Here is a 24,975-nt window from a genome sequence, read left to right as displayed (position 1 = left end):
CTTTGGAATTAACTTCCCCATTGTGATACATCCTTTCATATATATTGTGATTTGGAGGTCTGCTGCCTGGAATTTCAATACTCAAGGCGATTTATATTTCCTACAACTTAGCGGAGTAACTTGCAGGGCACTCTGAAGAACTGTCATCAAGTTTACAGTTCTTTGGCTATCATGCCAAAATCGGTTTCTCTGTTCTGAATAACACAGTATCTTAGCTTTTTATTCTCCTTCACCAGTGAGTAAAACTTGCAAGTCTCAGGGAAGAAGGGGTCCCTGGACATAAGGATACATTAAACTCCTTGAATGCCAGCTTGGGATCAGGTTTAGTGTCCTGGAGAATGCCCTTGGTGATGCACTTAGAGAAGCAATTTGTACATTAAATGAGCACTTCTTGGAAATCTGGTGCTTGAGTCAGAACACTTGAGTTCCTTTTCTCATTAAACCACCTTTTTTCTTGCAGCTATTCCCATCAGCTGAGCCTCCAGGTCCTTCACTCAATGCTGCAGCACAGGCATCTACTCAACTACCTCAGGCTGCAGGACAAGTACCTGCACAACCTCAAACTGCTGTACCTCCACCTAGTCAGGCTCCTCCAGCAGCCCCAGCAGCAGCCCAGGTAAGATCAGATGGAAACCCTTCACATCGGCCTTCAGCTTTGCACTTAGCTATTCTATTCCAGACATGCTAAAGTGATGTGAAGCCATGAAAGTTGCTTGTCCGGAGTTGATTTAGTGCTGCTGCTTCTGCAGAAGTTATAGCTGGCCTGGTGGCTTGCAAAAGGAAGACAGTCAGTGGCGTGTGGCAGTCTTCCATTCTTATTCTGTGTGTGAGCAGTGACTTCTTATGCTGTTTAGGGAGTGTACTCTGGCTTTTGAAGCAAGGCTAAAGGTAATAAAAAAGGAGAGTATCATTTCAGCGGAAGCTGCTTGTTCCTGGTATTTAAGGTGCAGCACAAACAGGCTCAGGTTGTGTGTCTCGGCATCACTGGCATCTATGGGATAAGAGGGGAGAGAAAAGCGAGAGGAAGAAACTAGAACATACACATTCTCCAGACATCAGAAAAGAGACAGGAGGTCTAGGTTAAAACTGTCCTTGTAGCAGTCAAAAATTGTGGAGAAACTCCATCTTTGGGAAGCTCTGAACCTTGTGGTGCTTTCAAACACTTCCATTTCAAGCAGAGAGGGAAGAATGGACCTTTAGGGGGGAAGTACAGGGGAAGTGAAAGCTTGATAACTCTAATTCTTAGCTACTTCACCCCAAAGTGTAGGATATAGGTCAGATAGGCAGGCATAGCGAAGTCAAAAGGAGCTCTGACTTGTGTTAAAAAGAGAAAAATGGCCAACCCAAATCATTACTGAGACACTTGGAACATGTCTTGTGGTTTGCTGGAGTGAAGTACTGCAGAGTTTGCCAGACTCCTGAATGATGGCACTGCTTTCATATAAAAGACACCAATGTTCATATTTGTTGGTAAGGAGAGGCTGTTGCTGTTGGAGGTGGGGCAGGCTACCATCACCCTTTGGCAGACCGAAGGGGAAGAGACTTGGCAGTGTTGGTCAGAAGAACAACTCTTAGGGCTTACTCCTTCCTAGAAATGTTTCATTATTTTTATTTTAAGGAATATAGAAAGATACATATATCACTTCACTGCAGTCAGCTCATGTTCTTGTTTACAAAACAGTTAGAGACAGGGCGTTAGTCATTTAAAAAAAATAGTGGAGTTGGGGTCTGACATATTCTTGGCTATATTGAAAGTAGTTTAATGCTTAAATCAAACCCCTTCAAATCCCTTGAAAAAGGGCGAGTGTTTAATCCCTGAATTTTATGCAGCAGTTGAAACACCAGCAGCACTGAAGGCCAGGACTCTCCATTCGGTAAAATGAAGTAGCAGTGTTGGTCTTAGTGAAAGTGTTTTGATTTGCACTAGCAGAGTATCTTGCTCCGTGCCACTAGTGCCCAATAGCTTATTTGTTTGGTAGCTTGTCCTAAGGTGAACTTCATACCTGTATCAGTGTGTTCTTCATAGCTCTTTTTTTGTCAATATGATGTTCTTTACAGTGCTCTGTATCAGTGTGTTATTCTTTGTAGCTTGTTGGTTACTGTTTTGCAGACCTCTGGGTTTCTCTATGAACCCTTGTTTGTTTTCACTGACCTGGTAAAGCTTTCAGCTTCAACAGAAACGAGATTGTGATCAGAAGCCCTGAGCTGCATTGCTGGCGCAAGAGCACCAACAGATGGAGTAAAATACTTAAAGTCTTAAACAAAGGGTTTATTTTTTTTTTCTCATGAAAAAGCAGGTGATCTAGATGAAAAAACTTGGTCAAGACCTCTAGACTTAAATTATCAGCCTAGCATTGTGTCTGTCTTGTTACTGCAGATTTAAAACCCCTGCCTCAGCATGGGCAGTACAGATGACTTGGGCAGTGGAAGAGCTGACCCTTCTCTGTTTTGTTTGGTGGGTTTTTTTGGTGGAGATTGATTAACGATTAGCCCTTTACTGAAAGTATCACAAGTGCTGTAAAGATGGACACCTCCTGGATGTTTCCTATTGAAAAGCTGCTGTTGGCTGATATAAAAGGCTTTGATTACATGTTCCAGTAATCCAGTAATTACTCAGAAGTCATTTAAAACTAAAATAAGCAGCTATAAAATTGGTGCTAAATGCTCTTAAAAGCCTTTGATTTCACAGAAAAGTAACGGAGAGTATATGCTAATCTGCCAGTTGAATTATTTTCTAGGTACTCTTCACAATTTTATCAGGTTTTAAAATCAGTTGTTTGGGGCAGGGATTAAAACACAGGAGGTCTTGAAGCTGTCGTGAGTGCATAAAAACCTTAATTTTAGATGCAAAGCAAGCAGTCTTTTTATATTTAGCATTTCTTCTGAAGTCTCCTGCCATTTTGGCATTTCTCAAAGTTGGATAGCTTTTACTCTTTTCAAGGCAATTGCAGAGAGAACATCCTGGGTTACTATTTAAGCGTGAATGTTTCATTAGTCTGTCATCGCTGGAATCATGACGCTACAGTGAAAAAGACAAGCTAAACGTTGTTTGTATTTATAGCTGATCAAGGTTATCTCTAGTTTTAAAACCAGAGGAAGTGTTGATCTGCTTTAAAATGGTGTAATCCTATTGCAGGCCCCACCTGCTCCTGCTGCCGCGCCGGTACAGGAAGATACGAAAGTCCCCATCAGCCTTGTACTAAGGTTAAGGTAAGGACACAAAACTGACCTTGCTGTCAAAGTGAGCCTTTGTAGAGAGGGACACTGGAAGAAGACTTCTGCAGTGCATCTTGCCATCTGCCTTTTAGTTAAAAAGGTGGTGGTTATTGGTTGTTTGCCAACTTGGATTTCATCCACTTTTCTGAAATTGGGACCCAGAAAAGGATGTTTCTCATCCACTTCTTCAGTTTGGCAAGCGCTGTGTACTGAAAGAGGTTTTAATATTTGTATAAATGTTCCCAAACTCTTTAACAGTGGGAAGGAGTAATAAGCTGGATTCCCTACAGGGCATTGAAGATCCAGGGGTTCTGGCCTTGTGCTGGACAGTCTTATTATTCAGGCATGACTTCAGCCAGTTCTGGGAGTGAAGAGCTTTTACCCAATTCAAGGCATGGATTCTGGCCTGTGTTCTTAGGCAAAAAAAGGATTCTAAGCACGTTGTACCATTGTTACCTATATTGACATTTCTCATTTAGGGAACCTGCCAACAACCTGTAGGCATCCTGGTTGTTGATAGGCATTGGACTGGGACTTCTGAGCATCACCTCCCAGTCGCTCCTGGGCAGTTGCATAATGTGTGTGTATCTGCAGTCAGTGAGGGCTTCCTTCCTCTCAGAGGTGTGCTCCAGGGACTTTTCTGCTGACCCATAGGAGTTGCTGAGACAGTGGAACAACGTGGCCTTATACCAAAGAGGTGACGCTCACTTATCCTGGACTTCAGCCCACTTGGGCTCTGTCAGGTCAAGAGTCAGGCAGTGCGGAGAGCCCTGCTTCCAGATGCATGCACAAGTGATTAGTTTCTGCCCTTTGAGGGGGAAGGGTGCAATGAATTGGCTTATCTTCCCAGACTGATTATTCAGTGATAGCGCTTTCTTTTGAGGACCAATCGTTTCAATGAAATGGTCTCTTCTATATAAAACTCTCTTCTTTCCACAGGAATTCAAAAAAAGAGCTCAACGATATTCGATTTGAATTTACCCCAGGGAGAGGTGAGCTGGTGGGAAATTTCAGTGTATGCAGGTAGCTTTGGTGCAGGGGGAGGGTTTGTGTTTGGTGTTGTGCAGCTGTATGGGTGTCTGCCCACAGTGCCTTCCGAAAGGGCTTGCCTTATGGTTGGGCTCGGAGCACTGCTGTTGAGAAGACCCTTCTTGTGGAACTGTTCAAGGATAAGCCCAAAGTGTAGCCCTTTGATGAATTTCACCTCAGTGTGACGGCATAGCTCAGGGTGTACACCAGGTGCAGTCAGGCAGCTCTAATATCTGTTCTGTGTAAACAACGCTGCTGCTGTTTGGTTTGTACAAGCTGCTCTTAGGTTTCTGTGATGCCTTCATCAACTGGACAATTTCTGTTACGTGGTGACTGGCTTTTGGGTTTCTCACCAACAGATACTGCTGACGGTGTGTCTCAAGAACTCATTTCAGCCGGTCTTGTTGATGGCAGAGATCTGGTAATAGGTAATTACCTACTGTATTTTCTGCTCTAACCATTTCCGTAATTTTTGGCATGTTTAAAATGGACTAATTAGTGGGTACTAGCAGAGTTTGCTGTGGCCTTGGTTCTCTACCCCAGTGGCTCTACAAAACTGCTGTTAATTCTGGTGACAGTTCTGTGCCAGTACATATAGGCAACCCCCAGTTCACAAGAATATGATCTAGTTGGAAACATTATGAAGCAAATGTTCCTTGTAATGCAAAATGAAGGCAAATCAATGCATTAGCTAAATCATTATCTGACATACATGCATTGCCAAATTACTGCACCAGCCTGTACTGCTCACAGGTCCTGCGCAAAAGAGGTCTGGGACTGCAATCAGCCAGGCTTTTTTGTTTTAAGTAGGACTAGGGAAGGAAGTGTGAAGTGCACGTGCACTAGTACAGCAACATGTGTTGAGCGGGTATGAACAGCTACCTCTAGCCATGATTTGTTAAATAAATATGTCTTTTTACATAGCAGGTGAGACTTTTAAGCTGTCAGCACTGCTTGTATATTTTGACTACAGCAAGGAAACTTGTTCACTTTACACAGGCAGCAACATCTGGGAAGGCTGCTAGTGCAAAATTAACTGGATTTCCAGGTGCAGTTGGGCAGTTTATTACTACTAATACCACCACATTGAGGAAAAAATAACTCCCGCTGAAAAAGAAGCACAGTAACAAATCATAGCATCTTCACAGTTTAAAGTTTTAGATTTAAGTAGATTGAGTCTAATTGAGACCTAAACTTCGTTATCATTTTTAAAAGTTCTCAGTTTACTGAGTAATAGAAAGAGGCCTAATGAGGTTGGGATGTTTTCTTTAGCCTGTCCTAATATTTGCCCATTTTCTTTGTGTGTGTGTATGTGATTTCAGTTGCAGCCAATTTGCAGAAAATTGTGGAAGAGCCCCAGGCAAACAGATCCGTCACTTTCAAACTGGTATTTATTCCTGTTCCCTAATTGAACAAGTTGTCACTTGCAAAGAGAAGGCATTGCATAGAGATGGCTGTGATGTCTACTGTAGGCATCTAATGTAGGCAGTCTAAATCCCTCCTCCTTTCCTGAAGCTTCCTACTGTTTGTCAGCAGGCAATGCAGGCTCTGTGCTTGTGTCCTCTGAGCAGCACCTGGGTTACATAACTGCGAGGTGATGTGCTAATACAAACATTCCCTTATCCTGATAAATAAACATTTCAAAATGCTACCAAAGGGTGTTTTCTGGGTTTGGAATGTACACTTGCCCATAAAGGGCATATGTACTTCAAGGCAGGTAAGTGGGTTAAGAAATACCATGGACTGCTTTCTTGGAGGAGGAGACTGAGGAGGGCCCAAGGGTTCAAGTACATTGTCTCTGAGGAGGAAATGAAGGGGGGAGCGTGGGTAGAGCAGGGGTCAAAAGAAGAGAGCCAAAACTAAGAGAAGATAGGCTAGGAGAAGAGAAAGAACAGCGGATGTTTCTTTCAGAGGTGGTGAAATGCAGAAGGTAGTTATAGTGGCAAAGCCAAAAGCGTTACCAGTTCATTGGTAGTGAAGCAGTAAGTTCTGTTATTTTTGACTCTTTCTGTAAGTTTTCACTTGGTTTGCCCCGGTTAGTGCACATAGCCTCAGTCAGAGCAGACATTGGCCAAACTTCAGTCCCAGCCCCTCCTAGCCTCAAAAAAAAAAAAAAAAAAAAAAAAAAAAAAAAAAGCAAAAAAAAAAAAAACCAGTTAAAATTGAGTGCTTTATTTTTAAGTAGTGCGATCTGCTGAATACAGTGAATACAGTGCAAAGCTGTCCTATGACTGCTGCCTCCCCAGACTATATCCGATGCTATGTATCACGATAAAGTGTACGGCGTGTATCAGAGGATAGAGCATGTGTGTTGCTATTTGGATCTCTGTTCCTTGTGTTTCAGGCATCTGGTGTTGAAGGCTCAGATATTCCCGACGATGGCAAACTTATAGGATTTGCACAGCTCAGCATCAGCTAAACAATGGTCCCAGGAGATGTTTCCCAACTGAGAACCCACATGTGCATATTTGTAATGCTTCTGTTAGCCTAAAAAAAAACCACTACTGCCAAAGAATTGAACTACAGCCCCCTTCCTAGAAGCTTTAACATTTTCCTTAATAGGATCACAAACCTTCCTGAAATTACCGATGGCGTTTACACCTTTTGTAAACAACTCTCATGTTTTTGTATCTGTCATCTCAAACATGCAGATCAAACACGTCATTGCCTGCATGTTCATTTTATTATTGCCTTACTTTAAAGAAAAATACTACTGAGTACGAAGCAGGGGGTTCCACTGCTCTGATGATCTTGCCTAAATGTTTGCTTACATGTGGTTTCATTTTCTCACTTGCTATTTTTGCACAAGTTTTAATACCGAACGGATATTTTTTGTTCTTTACCTGCTTCTCCTTCTATCTGAAACACCAATGTACATGTTGTTTGGGTCACCTGGAGTGCTGAGAAATCTGCTTCTCTTCGGCTGTGTTTTTTAAAACCGCTGGTTTGAGTGCTTGCACCTGAGAAAGCAAGCCAAGTCTTAACCCGTGGGAGGGAGAGCTGCCTTCCCTTGTGTTTGTGTTTTTGAGAAGTTTCTTGACTTTGAGGTGTTAGAAGTCAGCTTCCCTTTGTAAACTGCCTTAATTTTTTTTTTTTTTACCATTTTGGTTCTCTCCACATGAGTGCCAGGCATGGCATGAGGGCTGAACCTTTATTTATGTTAAGCAGTCCTTCCTCAAAACATCTTTTTTTCTGCATCTTAGATGTAGTCTGTTCTTGAAGCAGACCAATGAGGCATTGCTGTCTGGAAACCGGTCTTTCAATGATCAACAAAATATTCATGGTCAGAGGGAGAGGAGATCTGTGTCGCTCTGCACTTGGAAAAGATGCACTTGGAACTGTTCCTGAAACCCAGTCTGTTATGCCTGGCTGCACGAGTCCCCCCGACGTGTTTCCCAGTCCTTTGCAAACTGGTACCCGTGGAACCATCCCTGTCATGTTTTACAGCAATAAAGAATTGCCAGTAGAGTGGTAGTACTGGGCAAGCGAGCACCGGGCTGTGTCCCTGCTGCACTAATCGCTTGGGTCGTCAGCCTCCTCGCTGGTCCAAGCCTCGACGTTTGATCAGGATGTCACTGAAACCCTGTCACACACGTATTTAGCTTTTATTTCTATGTGGTGTTGAATTTGAGTTTCTACATGAATAATATAAATTATACTCTGAGTTTGATAAGAGACACTTGTAATGCAATATGTGAATAATAACTGGTGTTGACGTTTTTTTTTCTTACTGTTCACAGTTGGCCTTTGTAACTGCTATTGGCTGCAGAGTGTTTTCTACACAGAAATTGTAAGTCTGTAATTTAACATGCAGATGGAAACGTGTTTTGCTTCCATCAGCCACAAACAATGCAGAAACAGAGCAGGATGACTGAGTTAAATTAGGGCTTTTTTTATTTCCAAGTCTTCAGATGAACAATCTGTATTTATATATTGTTCTCTGTGAGCAGCTGTGGAAGCTTCCTGAATCATGCATGTTCTCTTTGTACCGCCCTTGTTGCTTTTAGCCTGTAGGTGCATATTGGGTATGTCCCCATGGGCTATTTGCAGCCCCATGGCTGGTGAGTGTGAAGGGGAGGGACAGGAGGAAGAGGGTTTGGGAGCAAGAGCATCCCAGGGTGCCAAGCAGAGCCCAGGAAGCAGCTGCCTGATCCCAGGGAGTCGGTGGTGGCTGGGTTTGGCCAAATGGGCACGTGTGTGTGGCACCTCTGGCCCTTTCTGCTGTTGTCTGATACAAAGCACTCTCTACGGTGTCCCCCATTGAGTTTCTCGACTTGGGAAGAGCAGGCTGGCAGCTTGATTTTCATGTCACCCTGCGCTCGCTATGGATGTATTTGGAAACCCTTAGGACAGGGAGACAGGGTAGTCTTGGTACAGTATTATTTTCCCTTCTGCCTGCATGCCATGGGGAGCTCCTTGTTCGTTTGTGTACTGGTGCTGAGAAAGGTAGGACTCTTAACTGCTCAAATGGAACAATGCAGCATCTATTTATTAAGTTATTCCCCACCTTCCCAAAGCCAGGACTTCGAGGGCTTGAGCTCACACTAACCCAAGGCTCCTTAGTTCTTTAATGGAGAAAATAAGCGAAGAAGAAACTGATGGGTTTTGCTCTATAGATCTCCAGACCTTTTGGGTAGGGATCCAAAATATTTACTTGGGCTATTACAGTGCTAGACAGCTGTCTTTTCTGATGTTGTTCCAGTAAGTGCCAATGCTGTTCATAATTGTTTTCCAGTGTCATTAAGAATTTGGTTTTTGTGCAAATTTCTGATCTGAACCTGGAAGCAGGTGGTAATTTTAAGTTAGTTCCTACTTTTAAGGACAATGCTTTGTTAATGAAAACGGATCCTCTTCACAACTTTGGTGTATTGTAGATTATAATGAAAGATGTAAAATATTCAGGCTTTTTTCCTTTTTTTGGACTTTGTATTTTACTGCATGTCTCTAATTTTTAATCAATAAAGAACAAATTGTCCATTGCCATGTGTTTGCTGTGTGGTTTACGTGTTACTGGGTTGGATGGTATATCTTGAAGGGGTTTGTCTTGAGTTTGGTCTGCAGCCCCTGGGGCATTTCTTCTTGGGGTGGTGGGAGGTTTGACAACCCCCAGGACAGACTCATTGGGGAGGGGGTGGGGATGCTCTGCAGGAGTTGTGGGCAGAAATGGAGCCAGGATGGCACTTAGGATTGTACCCCAAGGGGTTTTGTCTCCAGCTGAAAGGTTTGCTTTAAGCTCTGCATGCCCTGTGCAGCTGGGAATGAGCTTCACCTGTCCGGGAACACCTCGGGGCGACACAGGCTGGTATTGAAGTGGGATGATTTATACCTTGAGAAGCGTTAGGAGCATGAACTGCACTCTCCCTCTTCTCTGCCTCCACAATACTTGTTCTTTCTGAATTTGAGGCTTTGGGGCAGATCTGATCCGGAGGTGCCTTGGAGGTCTGTCCCTTACATTTGTGGTGGAGCCAGGACTTCAAGAAGATGTGCAGATACGTGGTGGGAGGCTGAGCCCACATGTCCTTGTCTCTTATCCTGACAGCTCCTAGCTGGAGTTGGGCTGTTCCTCTCTGTAAGCACTGGTGTCCCCTTCTGCAGCGTACTCGTGTGCCAGTGGTCATGCTTTGGGCTGCAAGAGCAAGGAGAGGTACTTGAAGTGGAAAGGTCTTGTCCCAAGCAGGTGCAGGTGACAAGACAGTTGGCAGACTGTCAGTAAACCTCTTGCCACAAGACTGAAAATACTTCTGGGACCTGGCGCTGAGCCACTGCTGTGGTTGTGGCAGTAGATTTGTCATGGTGAGTGCTGCAGTTCGATGTCCGTTAAAGCCAGTGGGCATCTGGACAGCTTTCCCTGGTCATGGTCATCCTTTAACAGCAGCCGTGGCCTCAACCTTTTAGTGTCACCTAATGTCCTGAAAAGAGAAGTGTCTGGTTGCAAGCGGACTACCAGACTCCCTGTTGGAAAGCCAACTCTCTGAAGCACTGCACTGGAGAAATGCTAGGGTTTTGTTTCACAATCTTTGATAGTTCTTGCCTTTCCCCACAAAGGAAGCAAATTTTAAGAAATGAAGGGAAATTTTACCTGAGAAGTAAAAAACCCTCGTGTTTCTCACAGGAGGTCCTTTTGGCTAATATATGGCCTCTGTTTGCAAGGTGCCATGTTCAATCAAACTCTTGACAGCTTTGTTGATGAGATTTACCCAGAGTTAGTGGGGGGGTTGTTTGAGTGAGGTCATGGTGTCTCCATTAAGTGAGGCAGAAGGTCTCATGCTGCTCAGAGTGTGGGGAGAAGTTTAAAGTTTCAGGGACTGTCAAGGGCAAGGATGTATCTTGGGAGGGGATGGGGATGGTCCGGTTTCAACCATGTTCCCCAGGCCTTTAGCTTGGGGTGCGCCCATCTGTGTTGGCTTAAAATCATGCGTGTTCTTGCTTAAAAACAAACACACATGCACCAAACCAAGCAAACAAAAAAAGCACTGGTCTTGGATGATGGTGCTTTCTCAGCTGCTTTCACTCTCCCTTCCAAGGCTCTTGGGCTTATTTTGACATTTTCTGGCGCTTTATTTCTCTTAAGGTGTTCTTTACTTGCAGAGCCAGAGAACTAGCTTGGGTGAATGTAACTTCCGTGTTTAAGACATGGAATGGTAAGGGACATTCTGGGTTCCTGAATATCATCCTCTGCATCTAAGCAAACTTTCTTTGCAATCTTTCCAGTATTTGGCCAAACCCTGCTTCAAAACGCCTAGGGAATCATGCACCAGTTTTGGCTCCCATCCGTGTCTCCGTAGGAAATCCCTTCATGGACGCTCCTAAAGCTTTTTCATGCTGCCTTACTCCAGTGCCTCATAGTCTTCCTGTGGCTGACAAGTCCACCCCAGTTACCTTCCCCTTGTGGGGTGCACACCACGAGGTGTCTCATCCTGCCCGTGCCTGTGGGCTTCCCTGCTCTACCTGCCACATCCCCATCCCCTTCTCAAAGTCTCTCCTTCCAACTGATGACTTCCCAAATGGAAAGCAACCTCACCTGGATGGTGTGCACCTCCTGAAATTCCTGTTTCCCTTAATGGTAATGCAGTGTGAGTACAAATCTCAGTGCTGAGCATTGCTTTTCCTTCAAATTTGCATACTCATGACTGCCTAGAGCCGCAGGGCTTATCTTGGGCTTAAGTACTGTTTCCAGCCCTGGGGAGGCCTGTATCTGGAGATACTGCTGCCAACGGGCCTGGGGGTGATGCTCTTTCTGTACTTGGGCTTTGGTGCACAAGATCATCCCAAATTGCAGCAGATTGATTCTGCTTGACCTTTACTTAAAGCCATGAAAAGGTGCGTTGTGGACACATGGCCCTGCTCAGGTCCGGAGGAGATCGTCTCAGCCTGGAGATGTGACTTGGCTCCAGTCAACTACTGCTGCCTCCTCACCTGTTGTTGGAAACCTGCAGTGGGTTCCTGCTCTGTCCCTTGGTCTGGGCCCTCAGTGTCCTCCAGTCTCCTATAACACGGCTCCCAGCTCAGGCTCTCCAGTGCCAGTCCAGAACTGATCTCATTTCAACTGTTGTAAATTCTGGCAGTATTTTGTTCTGTCTTCTGGCTCCTGCTTCTCCAGATCCATGAGACCCATGACTGGTGTCTGACTGACTCTCCCAGGCTTCCCCATTTTAAACCATGACTTGAACAGACCCAATTTGTGTTGTCTAGCACCTCTGCCTGGTTCAGCATCTGCCTGTTTATCTCTGTCTTTGGTATTCCCTGCTTGTGGCTGCTGAGCTGGGCTTATCCTGAGAGCAGCACCTCTCCTCTGGCTGCCTGGGGACCTGGAGTTCCTCCAGGTTTGACCTGTGCAGGTGCCCTGGTCAACCCAAACGGGTCAGCCATGGTCTGGTTTCCATCATGCTTATACGATGCTCTTCCCACAGTTGTGTGGGCACGAGAAGGAGCATCCAAGTTGCTTTGGGCACCTCTGAGGGCTTTGCCTCATGGACATCCCAAAAGGGGCACCAGGCAAATGCTGTTCCTACATCAGGAATGGGCTGAACAGAGTTGGTTTCATGTTCTCAATGATCATTTTAAGGCATGAAGGCGTCTGAGCTGAGATTTGCCAAACCTGCCTCAAGCGGCATTGCCCTGTGTCAGATTTCTGCCATCCCTGTATGCCTTCCCCAAGTCTTCCCTACACATAGCCCCCGTCAGCCGACGGGGTGGCCCAGAATCGGTGGGAAGGGTGGACATCCCATGTGCGGCTTGCTCGTGGCTGCACAGGGAAGCTGCGGAAAATGAAGGAAATGGAGTCTCCCATCGCATGGGACCACAGCCAGCTGGCTGCCCTTCCTCGTCTCCATCTCTGCCCATCCGTTAGAATCACTCTCTTTATTCCCCTGGCGTTTTCCCAGCTCTGCATCGCACTGGGCTTTCAGCCCCTCTGAACCTTGCGTTCCTGAGTGGAACCACTGGTGACCGTCTCAGCGGTTCAGCCCACGCAGCGCTCGCAGTTGCTTTGGAGAAGAGTTTTTTCCCCTGTCAATGCCACCGGCCCTGGCCGAGGAGGTGACCCATGTTGCCTGAAACAGGAGCCTTCTGCTCCAGCCAGCGCCGTATGTTCGTGGGTGGCAGAGATGATTAATGTATTACATGGTGTGCTTAGGTAAAACATCAGGCATTAAGTCTGTCCAGACTACATGTCTGTGGTGGCTGCCTACGTCTGCAGAGCTTATCTTAGGTTTAAACATTAATTCTAGTCCTCTGGGAAGTCTGTCCCAGCACTGTCCTGTTCCAGACGCAGCTGCCAATGTCAGGCGCTGGGGACATTTTGAAAGCAGTTGGTGAATTTGGGCTGTTTCAGAAATGGCTGGTGCTGCTCACCTTGTTCCCCTGCCTCAGTGTGGCTTTCCACCAGTTTTGCCAACTTTTTATGGTTCCACACATGCCTTATCACTGCGACACCAGCTGGATCCTTGCCATCGGCCCCAACCTGACCGAGGAAGAGCAGCTGAACCTCACCTTGCCCCGGGATGCTAATGGGGCGTATGAGCAGTGCTCCATGTACTCGCCCGTGGACTGGGACCTGGGCTCCATCGTGGCGTATGGCCTGAACGCCACGGAGAAATGCAGCAGTGGCTGGGTGTACCCCTCAGCACCGCCGCCGTCCCTGCTGACCGAGGTCTGTAACTGCCTTTTGACGCACTGGGGACGTGGAAGGGGAGACCCAAATGGCCACCCTGTCCTGTAGTTCAGTCAGAGCTGTTGCCAGCCATGGCGCAGCTGAGCTGGGCTGAGATTTGCATCAGGTGTCTTTTGGGGACCTTGGCTTTACCACTCAGCCCCCAGATGTGGTCCCCGGGAGGTTGCAAGCAACCAGGCTGTGATACAGATGTCAGCGGGACCATAGGTGGACCCAGTGGAGAGATTAATCACTCCTGGTTGGGACCTTTTGGGTCTCCCTGCCCCAGCTGCCCCTCTGCAGTCAGGGGGTGACTTTCCCATTTGTCCCTGTGCACAGGTTTGTGCTTGGGAGACCCTGGCCACGGGAAGGAGGCAGAGCTCGGCACTTGGCTCCTGCTCCCACACGTGTCAGGGCAAGCAGCTGTGGGGTGCTGCCGTGGGGTCTCAGTGTCGTGACGCCAGCTCAAGGTTGTTGCAAACAGCCCGAGTCCCTCACTGCTCCTTGCTCTGTGCGGAGGTACCAGGTTTGACGAGGAGGGGAAATCTTGCAAAGCCACACATCTAATGGACAACAGGAGCTTCAGCAATAAATAGTGCTCCGGCGAGCAGTGCTAAAGTTCTTTCAGTGCTTTGTGACCTCTCTATTTCCTGTACATGATCTTCCCTATATGACTTTTTCTGTAGCTGACCTCTGGACCCTGGCAGTTGCAGAACATCTCTTTAAGAGAAACTGCTTGGCCCAGGAATCAGCGTTGCACTCATCCTTTTTCCTCTGGGAGGGCAGGCAGTCTAGGAAGAAGCAAGCTGCTGGGACTTCCGTCCTATGTCCCACTAGAAGCAAAAATTGCCAACAAGGAGTGGGGTTCTGGGCTGGGGTGGTTCTGCAGGTCCCACTGCTTGGGAGAGGGACACTACTATGTGCTCCATGGGCTTGTGCCACAGAGGTGTGCTACGTGCATACCATAGAGTCTCACATCCTTGGAGGTGGGATCAGAAAGCACCTGTCAAGAACAAAACAAGAACAAGAACCTGTCAAGAACAGAAGCATTTGTGTTTCCTTCCTCCAGTTTGACCTGGTGTGTGATAGGAAGGACCTGAATGACATCTCCCAGTCCATCTACATGGCAGGGCTGTTCATAGGAGCCATGATCTTTGGGCCACTAAGTGACAGGTGAGAGAACACACAACCACCTGTCCAGGGTGTGTGCAGAGCCGGCGGTGCACAGAGCGGCACGTTGCTCCGAGCCTGCCTGGGCACTGCACCCCCTGCATTTTGTCACCCCTCCTCACTAACAGGGACCCTGACCAAAGTCCTCAGGTCCTGTGAGGTCATGGCCACACAGTGAGTGGAAGGAAGGAGAGCACAGTGTGTGCACAGGGTGCTTCACATGTCAACCCAGAGTCTAGCCTGAGCCTTAGCACCCTCAAGAGAGGGCGATACAATCCCTGCAGCCCACTGGGCTCTTCTCCATCTCCATGGGGTCTATCCAGGTACTGACCGTGTCTTCCCTCTTCCTCCCCAGGATCGGCCGACGGCCAGTCATTCTGATCTCCGTGTTCCTTCAGGGCTTGTTTGGTGTAGGAATTGCCTTTGTGCCCCATTTCTATGTGTACATGGCCTTCAGATGTGTTGTGGGGGCTTCGGTGTCAGGGATCACCATGACGCTACTGGCCTTAGGTGAGTAGGACGCCCTGGTCCTGAGACAGATAGTTGTGGCCTCCCAGAATGTAATAGGAAAGGTCTGTAAAGAAATAAAAATCATCACGTACAACTTGAAAAACACCACGGTGAGGACAGGCCTTGCTCTGCACTGTCGTTTGGTGCTTTGGCACTTTGGCATCTCCTCTGAGTGAGAGCCATGGGGAGCATCTCTCCCATGCCAGTACTCAGAGAGGGGCAAGAGGACAGTCTTCCTTCCAGCTCAGAAGCTCAGCGCAGGGAGAGAGCCCAGTGGCTCTGGGAAATACTGTTTTGGGCCCCAGCTCTGTCCCAGTGAGGGGCTCTGTGGATGCTGAGAGCAAAGAAGTGACATACCTGAGCTTCATGTCCTCTTGCAGAGGATTGGGACACCATGACGATAAGGAGAGGTGATGCATCTCAGGAATCACTGATGACTTCAATGTGTGACTGATGCCAGAGCTCTGATTGCTGATCTCTCCTCACCTCTAGGACAGCTCTTCTCCTGGGGAAACACCCTGTTTGCATCAGGGAAAATAATTTGCATGGATGACTCTGAACCTGCATTCTTCCTTTCAGCTACAGAATGGGTTGGTGTCTCCTCCCGGCCAAAGGCGGTGCTGATTTCTCACTGCGCTTTCGCCATCGGACAGATGGTTTTGGCAGGCTTGAGTTACGGTATTCGCAACTGGAGGCTGCTGGAAATTGCAGGATCTGCTCCTATATTTGGCTTTTTCTTCTTCATCCGGTAAATGGGATGTGGGCAGAGCTTCTTGCAGACACAGCAGCAACAAGAGTGAGGGGTGGCAGTGAGGAGACAGCAGCTCTGGGGCAGGTTGGGTCTTTCCCAGTGTGCAGATACTGGAGAGGCTTCAGCACATCACCCTGGGGTACTGGACCACTGAGAGCAGCAGCTGCTTTGCTTCAGGGCTTCGAATGTGGCCTTTGGGGCATGAAACATAGACCTGGAAAACCTGACCTGGGGAGGTGTTTAGAGCCATCCATCACATATGATGCCCCTTGCTTTCTGGACATGGTTACAGGGAGACGGGCTGTGGGGAAACTCAGCGGGTCACAGCAGCATCTCCTGGTTTCATCTTCTTGACAGGGTGCTACCAGAATCAGCTCGGTGGCTGGTGACAAAAGGCAGAATAGAAGAAGCTAAGAAGGTCCTTCAGAAGGCAGCAGCCACCAACAAGCGGTCCATCCCACCAGCACTCCTTGAGCAGGTACCTGTAACGGCATGGGGAACTGCCTGTTGTCTTCAGAGACTTTCCTCTGTGCTTGGGTTTGTAGCAGCTATTGGAGCTGAGGTCACCTGAAAAACATATTTCCATGCCCATTGGGGATGATTTGGGGATGGACTGTGGGTGACTCCAGTTTCAGCTGTGCTGTACAGGGACAAGGTCAGGGAAGAGCCACAGCTTCTGCTAACACTCACCCTAGAGCTTTCTGGAGTCTACCATGGGATATGGGAAGAACCCAAATGCTTCCCTGGCTTTTCTTCTGTGAGGATTGCAGGACTGTTGATGATGAGCAGGAGGTCTCTGTTTAGTCTGTGGTTTTCCATGCATAGATGCCTGAAGGTGAGTTATCTCCTTGCCCACCCCAAAGTCCCTACACTAGGGATTTGTTCATCCCAAGGAACCTCTCAGTCACCAAAGTAGTGCACTGGGCACCCAGAGGACAGATGCAGGAGCCCAGCTCCACTGGGCTGCCCTCCCTCCCAGAGCAGTTTAGTGTCACAGGACTGTCCCACAGAGGCTTTGCATTGACTGCAGATGGAAAAGGAGTTAGCCACTGGTCTCCCTCACCTGGTTTGACTCCTTGGCTTTCTGCCTTTTGAAGTTGAAGCCTGAGAAGCAGACCAAGTCTGGAGGTATTCTGGATCTCTGCCGGAAGAAGCAGCTCCGGAAGGTGACTTCAGTCATGTCATATGCCTGGTAAGACATCCCCTGGCCCCATCTTCTCAGACTTCTAGTTGAAGAAAACAAGGGATTGATGGTTAGTCATAACCATAAATTCACCTTGTGTTTTTTGGTTGTTATTGGTGGGTGTTTCTGTTCCTGGCTATTCAAGATGTTACGTGGTTTGTGGGAAAGGTTAGAGCCTTTCCAGCTTTGGCAGTCCTGTGGTGTTCTTCCCGTTTTATGTCCCCTTGGAAATTCTGTGACTTGGTCAAAATGTTGTCATTGGAGATCAATATTGTATTTGCTCATGGCTCACAGCTATGCTCAGTGCCAACCTGCCTGGCTTTCAGGTTTGCAAACAGCCTTGCCTACTACGGTTTGAGTCTGAACGTGACAAATTTTGGTCTGGACATATACCTGACGCAGCTTGCGTTTGGAGCAGTGGAAATCCCAGCACGTGTTGGTTGTATCTTCACGCTGCAGTGGTTTGGCAGGAAGAAAACCCAGGCTGTTCTCCTGCTGCTGAGTGGCCTGGTGTGTCTGATCATCACTGGCATCCCTGAAGGTGAATGACCTCTTCCCATCCTGAGAGGGCAACTTCTGGGACAGGGAGTTACAGAGCCCCAACTCTTCCCTTGCTGGTGCAGGTCCTGTCCTCCCAACCAGGCCAGCTCACATCTCTCAGGGTGACCTGAGAGCAGTGTCTCACTGGCTGACCCTGGTGCCATGGCCACAAGGGACTTGGCTAACTCGCCAGGGTCCATTTGGATCAGCAAACTTTTGCTTGCTGCTTATGAAAGGAGAGGGTAGAGCTGAGCCCAGTGGGCCGCCTATAAGCAGAGCTGGCCTCCAGGAAAATTGCTGTGTGGGGAGCTGGGATGATGGAGAGAAAATGCGCTGAAGATGGCCCCCAGGCAGACCTGCTCCTCGGTCCACGTTCAGGCATGGTTGGAGACTATGGCTCCCCGCAGGCAACATAGTGGTCCCTGTGCAACCCCAGCCCCCCTGAGTGGTGCTGGGCCCTTGTCCCACAGCAGTGGTCTCTCCTCCTCCCCTCAGAACAACCTGTGGTGACCACCGCCCTGGCCATCATTGGCAAGTTTACCACTTCAGCTTCCTTCTCCACCTCCTACGTCTACTCCGCAGAGCTCTTCCCCACAGTTGCCAGGTGAATTCTCCCCACGATCAGGGCTTCCCTCGACCATGGCTGGTGGCAGTGGTGGGGCAAAAGCCCAGTTGTTCCCATGGCCGACCTTGCTCCATGGCATCCTGGTGGGGCTGAGCCCTGCCCGCATGTCCCACTGCCCCTTGCTTCCCCAGGCAGACTGGCTTGGGGCTGTGCTCAATGTCAGCGCGGGTGGCGGCAATCATGGCCCCGCTGATCCGACTCCTGGGCCAGTTCCACCGGGCCATCCCCATGGCCATCTTCGGGAGTGCTGCCGCGGTGGGGGCACTGCTCTGCGTCCTGCTGCCCGAGACCTGTGGCACCGACCTGCCGGACGACACGGGGCATGGCCACCCTGCAGCTGAGGTGGGTGCCCGCGGTGCCCGTGCTGCCCTTGCGCAGGGACACGGGGTGCCAGCGCTGCGGAGGCTGTTGGCATTGCGTGGTTGGGGCTGGGGGTTTCTCCCAGAGCTTACAGTGGTGGGAGGGCAGGGAGCAGGATGCCCCACTGCGGAGGGAGGGGAGGAGGCCCCGTAACCCTGCACATGATGGTCATCCCTTCATTCCTGTCTGTGGGATGGAAGGACTAGAGGAACAGCTGGCGCTTGGCTTGCACCCTCTGCCCTCACGAGGGAAGGACCAGTGCCTCGTAGCCATGTCCTCTGGCTTTCAGCCTCTCGTAGCTCCCAGACTCCGTTCCCTGCGGGACTGGGTGGAATTGCACTCCAACAGTTTTGCTGTCCTGCTGGGAGCAGGGTGCCCACAGGGGCCCAGAGAGTGAGTGGTGAATGGGAAGCCAGGTGGCTGAAGGCCGCGTGTCTCAGAGAAGGCTGCCATCAGCTCGTAACGGGTCTGTCTTTGCTTTTAATCTCGTTTCCCTTTCATTAGGTCTGTGGAAATGCCAACAGCAGCTCTGGAAAAGGACACATGACAGGAAAAGATGGTGGCCAAGACAATGAGTGCACAAAGACAACTCACTTCTAGCGGGGCGTGCAAGCAGCTGTAGCTAAAGGCGACCTATAGCTGTGCCAGCACTGAGGATGGGCAGGGTCTCCCCTGGCAGGACACCACCACCTCTCAAGCGGTCACTGCCAATTTTTGGTTTTCTTTTTTGCCTTCCTGTATCTCCCTCTATAGCTTGTCCTCAGGCACTGCATGCTGTCCGGGGTGTTCAGCAGTGCTCTCACCGGAGAAAACCTGATGCTTTTCATTTAAGGGAAAAAAGGAAGATATCAGAAACCAGGATGGAGGCAACATTTTCTCTTCCTTTTTCCTGTCTTGTCTTCAGGAACGTGAGGCTGTAAACTTTGTCCAAGTGAGACAACTGCTAGAGCATTGAATAGACTTGCAGCAGAGTGCTGTGCTCACTAAAGAGAAAGCCAGGGCAGATGCTGCAGTGAAAAGACTCTCATACTTGCAAAAAGGAGTGATTTCTCTTGACTGTCTAGCATGATCTTCTCACCCTCTCTTAAAAACACTCCTTTTTTTTTTTTTTTTTTTTTTAACTTGAGACACTCAGTTGAGGAAAAAAAAAGATGCCATGGAAGAAACAGCAGGCAATGAGCAAGGATGTCTAAATGTCTAACAGGCAGCAGAATTTTTGCCTTGGTGCTGGTGGCTTTGAATTAAAGCATGTCATGATGCTTTGTGCATGGAAAATAGTGCTGTCAGGCTGTGGTGTAGAACCACATTAATGTATGTTCCAGGAAGCTGAGAGACATTGTGGCAGCTGGTCTCTTAGATGAAAGTACAAATCTTTCTGGAAACTATCAGGTCTTCCCACTCTGTTCTAAATTCTAGTCTATTCCTTCTTGCTGTATCCATTCCTGTCTTTAAACAGTTTAGGACTACCCTTGCCTTATGCTATGAAGAAAACCCGTGCTTTTCCTGTGCTTCCCCTCCTCTTATCTCCTGTCCCTCAAGGGGACTTTCTTTTACCACTGGCTTGGTACAGATGAAGCCCAGAAGCTGTGCAGTGGTGACGATCTAGCTTGGTCTGTATACAGCTCAAACACTATTTTCTGCTAGTGTCCAGAAGCTTTTAAAATAGACTTTATTTCTTCTCCCCATTGTCATGCCTGCATGTTTTCCATGGATCCAAGTACCCCACGGGTACGCAGTTTGATAAAACAGAGTTTTGGATAAGATCAGTGACATGCCGCACCAGGAGGGGCTGCCTGTGGTACCAGCTTCCCTCTGGCACTACTTTTCAAAGGATTTGCTCCTCTTCAGTGACCCTGAGTGTAGAGGAGCCCTGTCCTTTGCCCGAGGGCATTCTTTCCTTGGCAGAGGCTGGGGGCTTCTCCTTCGGGCTTTTATGGAAAATAAGGCATTGAGGGTAAGGGCTGAGGGAAGAGCTTGGAGCAAAATGCACAGTTATTGAGCGAACCATGGCTTCTTTTGGGAATTCTGCTCTGAGACTCTCTGTTTCAGCTCACTTAATAAATAAAGGTGTCTTAGCACATCTGATGTCCTTCTGCTTCCACCTCTTTCATGCCTCCAGTAGGCTGAAAATCCATTTCATCTGCTCTTCCCTAGACCACTGCATCTGGTTAGTTTGAAGACCACTGGATGGAGCCCATCTGGCTGAAGAGCACCTGAATAGCTTAGAATCATAGAATCATAGAATCATTTAGGTTGGAAAAGACCTTTGAGTTCATCAAGTCCAACCATTAACCCAGCACTGCCAAGTCCATGAGCAAACCATGTCGCTAGCACTACACCTACATGTTTTTCAGATACCTCCAGGGATGGTGATTCCACCACCTCCCTGGGCAGCCTGTTCCAGTGCTTGACTATCTTTTCAGTGAAGAAATTTCTCCTACTATTCAATCTAAGCCTCCCAAGCTTGACTTGGGATGTTTTACCCAGCTCAGCAGAAATGGGAGGATACCCAAGGGTTTTGCTGTGCCTTAGTGTCACTGCTACCTGGTCTGCGCCTGGTCTTGCACTGTAATAAATAGACCTCACAGCAGAGTGGGGCCAGGTGTGGTGGAGTAGCATGTGAGAATGCAAACACACTTGCATGCGTGCAAGGGGATGTTTTGGGCTCTCATCATGCTGAGGCTATAGGCAAAGGGTAAAAAGTGCCTTGGGTGACCTGAAGGGATAACTAAGGGAAAGAAGATGACCTCATAGCCAAGGAGAGGGGGCCAAAAGGCTGAAGAGAATGTGAGAACAAAATGGGGTAGCAAGGTTTGTCTGGGAAGAGCAGATGCAAGACCTTAATGGAGTGGCTTAATGGAGTGGTCACTGTGACTGAAGGGCCAGTTGTGGGAAGGTGCTGAAGGGGGCAGGGACACTGCCAAGGGTTTGCTGAGGCATATTGATAAATGTCCAAACCTTCTTCAGGCCCTTCTACACCAGATGTGGAAACGAGGCCTTGCTCCTGTGCTTACACCCTCACTCACGCCTGCCTGTGTCAGGTCAGAACCTCTTGACCTCCCTTTCCCCTTTGGACAGACCCATGTCCACGTACCAGAACCTCGGCACTGCTGAGGAAGCTGGTCAGGCAGGGCCAGAGGGACCTAAGGTGTGGAGGGGCAGCAGAGCCTGGCCTGACCCTGTTGCCGGAGGTAAGGTGAGGAGCTATGGGGGTGAAGCAGCTCCTGTTGCCAGAGGACCCCCCCAGGGAACACTCAGACACTCAGTGCATCCTCGGTGCCAGTGACACCAACAAACCATGTTGCAACTCTAACTTCTGGCTGTGGGGCAGAGGTGTCAGGATCTTGGACCTTGCCCTTCGGCTAGAGGGTGTCGTCCTCTCCTTCCTCCTGACGCCATGCTAAGAAGGCTCCAGATCCATGACAAGAGCAAACCTTGCAGAAATGGACCCAGCAGGGAATGGCTGAGGAGGTGAGGAGAAGCAGCATTAATGCTGCTCTCATGACTCTGTGCAATGAGTCACAGAATCATTTAGGTTGGAAAAGACCCTTAAGATCATCGAGTCCAACTCTTAACCCAGCACTGCCAAGTCCACCGCTAAACCATGTTGCTAAGTGCCACATCTACACACCTTTTAAATACCTCCAGGGCTGGTGACTCCACCACCTCCCTGGGCAGCCTGTTCCAGTGCTTGACAACCCTTTCAATGAAGAAATTTTTCCTAATATCCAATCTAAACCTCCCCTGGTGCAGCTTGAGGACATTTCCTCTTATCCTATCAGTGTTACCTGGGAAAAGAGACCCACAGCCACCTTCCAACAGCCTCCTTTCAGGTAGCTGTAGAGAGTGAAAAGGTCTCCTCTGAGCCTCCTTTGCTCCAGGCTGAAGGACCCCAGTTGCCTCAGCCGTTCCTCACAAGGCTTGTGCTCCAGACCCTTCATCAGCCTTGTTGCCCTTCAGTGCAAAAGCCTAGATCCTGCAAATGCCATGGCCCATCTCCAGCCATGGCCAGGTCCCATATGACTCTGGAGATTTTGTGCACCAAAGCTAAAGCACAAAATGAATATCACCTCCAGTCATGACTAGTCCAGACTTGAGACATCCCACCCTTCAAAACTGCATTTACTACCACACAAAGCAACCAGAAACAAAAGGATGCTGCAAACTTGAGTGACCAACCTTCTTCTTTGACCAAGAGTAGTGCTGTTGTTTGAGGAGATAGCTTCATGAAAGGCCACCAAACACATTCCTTGCTTGCAATCAAGCAGTGTAGGAAAGGCCACCCTTCTCTTTCTTTGGCATAGTGCTAGATGACACTAAAATGTTGTGGCTGAGCTGGCAGCAACCCACCAAGGTCATTGTTAAAAGCTGACCATGACTGCAGAAAGCTGTCCGGATGTCCACTCAGTTTAACTGTCATTGAATTGCACCATACACCACACAATTCAGGAAACTTCCACAGTTTCTAGTAGAGAAAAATACAGGTTGTTCATCTGAAGACTTGGAAATAAAAAAAGTCCTAATTTAACTCAGTCATCCTGCTCTGTTTCTGCATTGTTTGTGGCTGATGGAAGCAAAACGTGTTTCCATCTGCATGTTAAATTACAGACTTACAATTTCTGTGTAGAAAACACTCTGCAGCCAATAGCAGTTGCAAAGGCCAACTGTGAACAGTAAGAAAAAAAAAAAAAACCGTCAACACCAGTTATTATTCACATATTGCATTACAAGTGTCTCTTATCAAACTCAGAGTATAATTTATATTATTCATGTAGAAACTCAAATTCAACACCACATAGAAATAAAAGCTAAATACGTGTGTGACAGGGTTTCAGTGACATCCTGATCAAACGTCGAGGCTTGGACCAGCGAGGAGGCTGACGACCCAAGCGATTAGTGCAGCAGGGACACAGCCCGGTGCTCGCTTGCCCAGTACTACCACTCTACTGGCGATTCTTTATTGCTGTAAAACATGACAGGGATGGTTCCACGGGTACCAGTTTGCAAAGGACTGGGAAACACGTCGGGGGGACTCGTGCAGCCAGGCATAACAGACTGGGTTTCAGGAACAGTTCCAAGTGCATCTTTTCCAAGTGCAGAGCGACACAGATCTCCTCTCCCTCTGACCATGAATATTTTGTTGATCATCTGAAAGACCGGTTTCCAGACAGCAATGCCTCATTGGTCTGCTTCAAGAAAGATTGGATCAGACTAGACCTTTAGTATATGCCTGCCCATTCATCACTTGCTTACTGAGCATCTGCAGATGTCCTTCTCCAAGTCTACTCCATCCTCTCTGTTGTCTGTCTTGGACAAAATTTTCAGTCTCCTGCTGCTGAAGACAAGAAGGAAAGAGGACGGTGATACTTTTTCCATCCTGGTTTCTGACATATTTCTCTTTGCCTTAAATTTGCACCTTTTTTTTTTTTTTTTTTCTTTTTCTTTCTTAAATTGAGAGCTCCAGGTACCCACCTTATCCGTGGGGTGGCCATACCCCATGTCATCTGGCATGCCAGTGCCATGAGTCTCAGCCAGCAGGATGCAGAGCAGCCCCCCATCCACTTTTACTAGCATGTTCATCCATCACAATGATACACTGTGGTCCTCCAGGGTGTGCTTTGTCACCAGCCATTCCCTCCACATTCTTGGGGCCTGAACAAAGGTGCCAGAGCATTGCCACTCTTGAGGATAGCGTGGGGACAGCTTGTCTTGTCCCAGCCCTGCGTACGTCCCCAGGCCTCCTGAGGGCAACTGTGCTGCAGGGCGAGGTTTTTGTCTGAAGCATGAAGCTGTGACTCTTGAAATGAGGGCTGGTCCTGCTAAGCGTGGTGAAGCAAACAGGGTGAATGTGCTGCTCTCATTAATGGGTTATTGGATACATAGCCCGTCCCGGAGACTACAGGAAAGAGAAGCAGAAAAGCACATCTCCTCTGCACCAGGAAATATGGCTGGTAGTCAGTAGACTTGGTCTTGACAGCTTGTGTCCCAAGCTGTCGCTTTTCATTTTCACCATGTAGATAACCTGTTTAGTCATAAAACTAGATCTAAACTATAGTGTCTTGAGGAGAATCCTAAAATAGATTTGGCTTAGAGAGTAACCTTAAGACAAACAGCATGTTATGCACACAGACGTACAGAGCACATGGCATTTGGGGATAAGAAATGACACCAGCTTGGCTTTGCCCGAGGTTCTGATGTCACTTGAAAAGCAGATTGACCTGATGTCTGCTGCACGTCTGAGCTGCTTCCTGGACAGACTCCCTGAGTGGTTTGTATCTTTATTCCTGGAATCTGGAAAGCCGGATTGCCCTCGGTGTATGAAAATCCACGTGTAACTTGGCAGAGTCTTCTGACTGCTTTCACAAGAGCAATAAGGACAGGTTACTAGACACAAACCTGCTCACTTCGTGCCTCCTCTCAAATCCTTTGCCCTTTGCTCT

At 48.1% G+C, this 24,975-nt stretch overlaps 2 protein-coding genes across 3 annotated transcripts in view; both read left to right on the top strand.

The window, feature by feature from the left end:
- OXSR1 (oxidative stress responsive kinase 1) overlaps positions 1–9,226 on the top strand; it is a 93,627-nt gene extending 84,401 nt beyond the window's left edge. Inside the window, exons 13-18 of the mRNA XM_056336287.1 lie at positions 461–616; positions 3,137–3,210; positions 4,156–4,208; positions 4,605–4,673; positions 5,568–5,632; positions 6,590–9,226. Of these exons, the coding sequence (XP_056192262.1) occupies positions 461–616; positions 3,137–3,210; positions 4,156–4,208; positions 4,605–4,673; positions 5,568–5,632; positions 6,590–6,664 (492 nt within the window). The 3' untranslated portion in view covers positions 6,665–9,226. The remainder of the gene's footprint in view (positions 1–460; positions 617–3,136; positions 3,211–4,155; positions 4,209–4,604; positions 4,674–5,567; positions 5,633–6,589) is intronic.
- A 3,723-nt stretch (positions 9,227–12,949) lies between these two features.
- On the top strand, positions 12,950–20,620 carry LOC130148792 (solute carrier family 22 member 13-like). Of its 2 annotated transcripts, XM_056337773.1 has the most exons (10): positions 12,954–13,396; positions 14,466–14,569; positions 14,922–15,076; positions 15,656–15,824; positions 16,185–16,305; positions 16,925–17,019; positions 17,337–17,551; positions 18,046–18,154; positions 18,307–18,517; positions 19,040–20,620. In XM_056337773.1, the coding sequence occupies exons 1-10, from the start codon at positions 13,025–13,027 to the stop codon at positions 19,133–19,135; spliced, it is 1,647 nt and encodes a 548-aa protein (XP_056193748.1). In that variant the 5' UTR covers positions 12,954–13,024; the 3' UTR covers positions 19,136–20,620. The 2 variants fall into 2 exon arrangements, with proteins under 2 accessions (XP_056193749.1, XP_056193748.1); XM_056337774.1 differs by lacking the exon at positions 19,040–20,620 and having other exon boundaries at positions 12,950–13,396; positions 18,311–18,457.
- Positions 20,621–24,975: the final 4,355 nt, after the last annotated feature.

The sequence above is a fragment of the Falco biarmicus genome, chromosome 4 (genome assembly GCF_023638135.1).
Source record: "Falco biarmicus isolate bFalBia1 chromosome 4, bFalBia1.pri, whole genome shotgun sequence".
NCBI lineage: Eukaryota > Metazoa > Chordata > Aves > Falconiformes > Falconidae > Falco > Falco biarmicus.
This window is presented reverse-complemented; position numbering and strand designations above follow the sequence as displayed.

What these genes read in the sequence shown, in the direction of transcription:
- LOC130148792 (XM_056337773.1), top strand. Translation starts at nt 13,025, where the DNA reads ATGTCAGGCGCTGGGGACATTTTGAAAGCAGTTGGTGAATTTGGGCTG. An exon ending in CGCCGTCCCTGCTGACCGAG is followed by an intron (nt 13,397 to 14,465) that starts GTCTGTAACTGC and finishes TCCTTCCTCCAG; the next exon opens with TTTGACCTGGTGTGTGATAG. An exon ending in CATGACGCTACTGGCCTTAG is followed by an intron (nt 15,077 to 15,655) that starts GTGAGTAGGACG and finishes TCTTCCTTTCAG; the next exon opens with CTACAGAATGGGTTGGTGTC.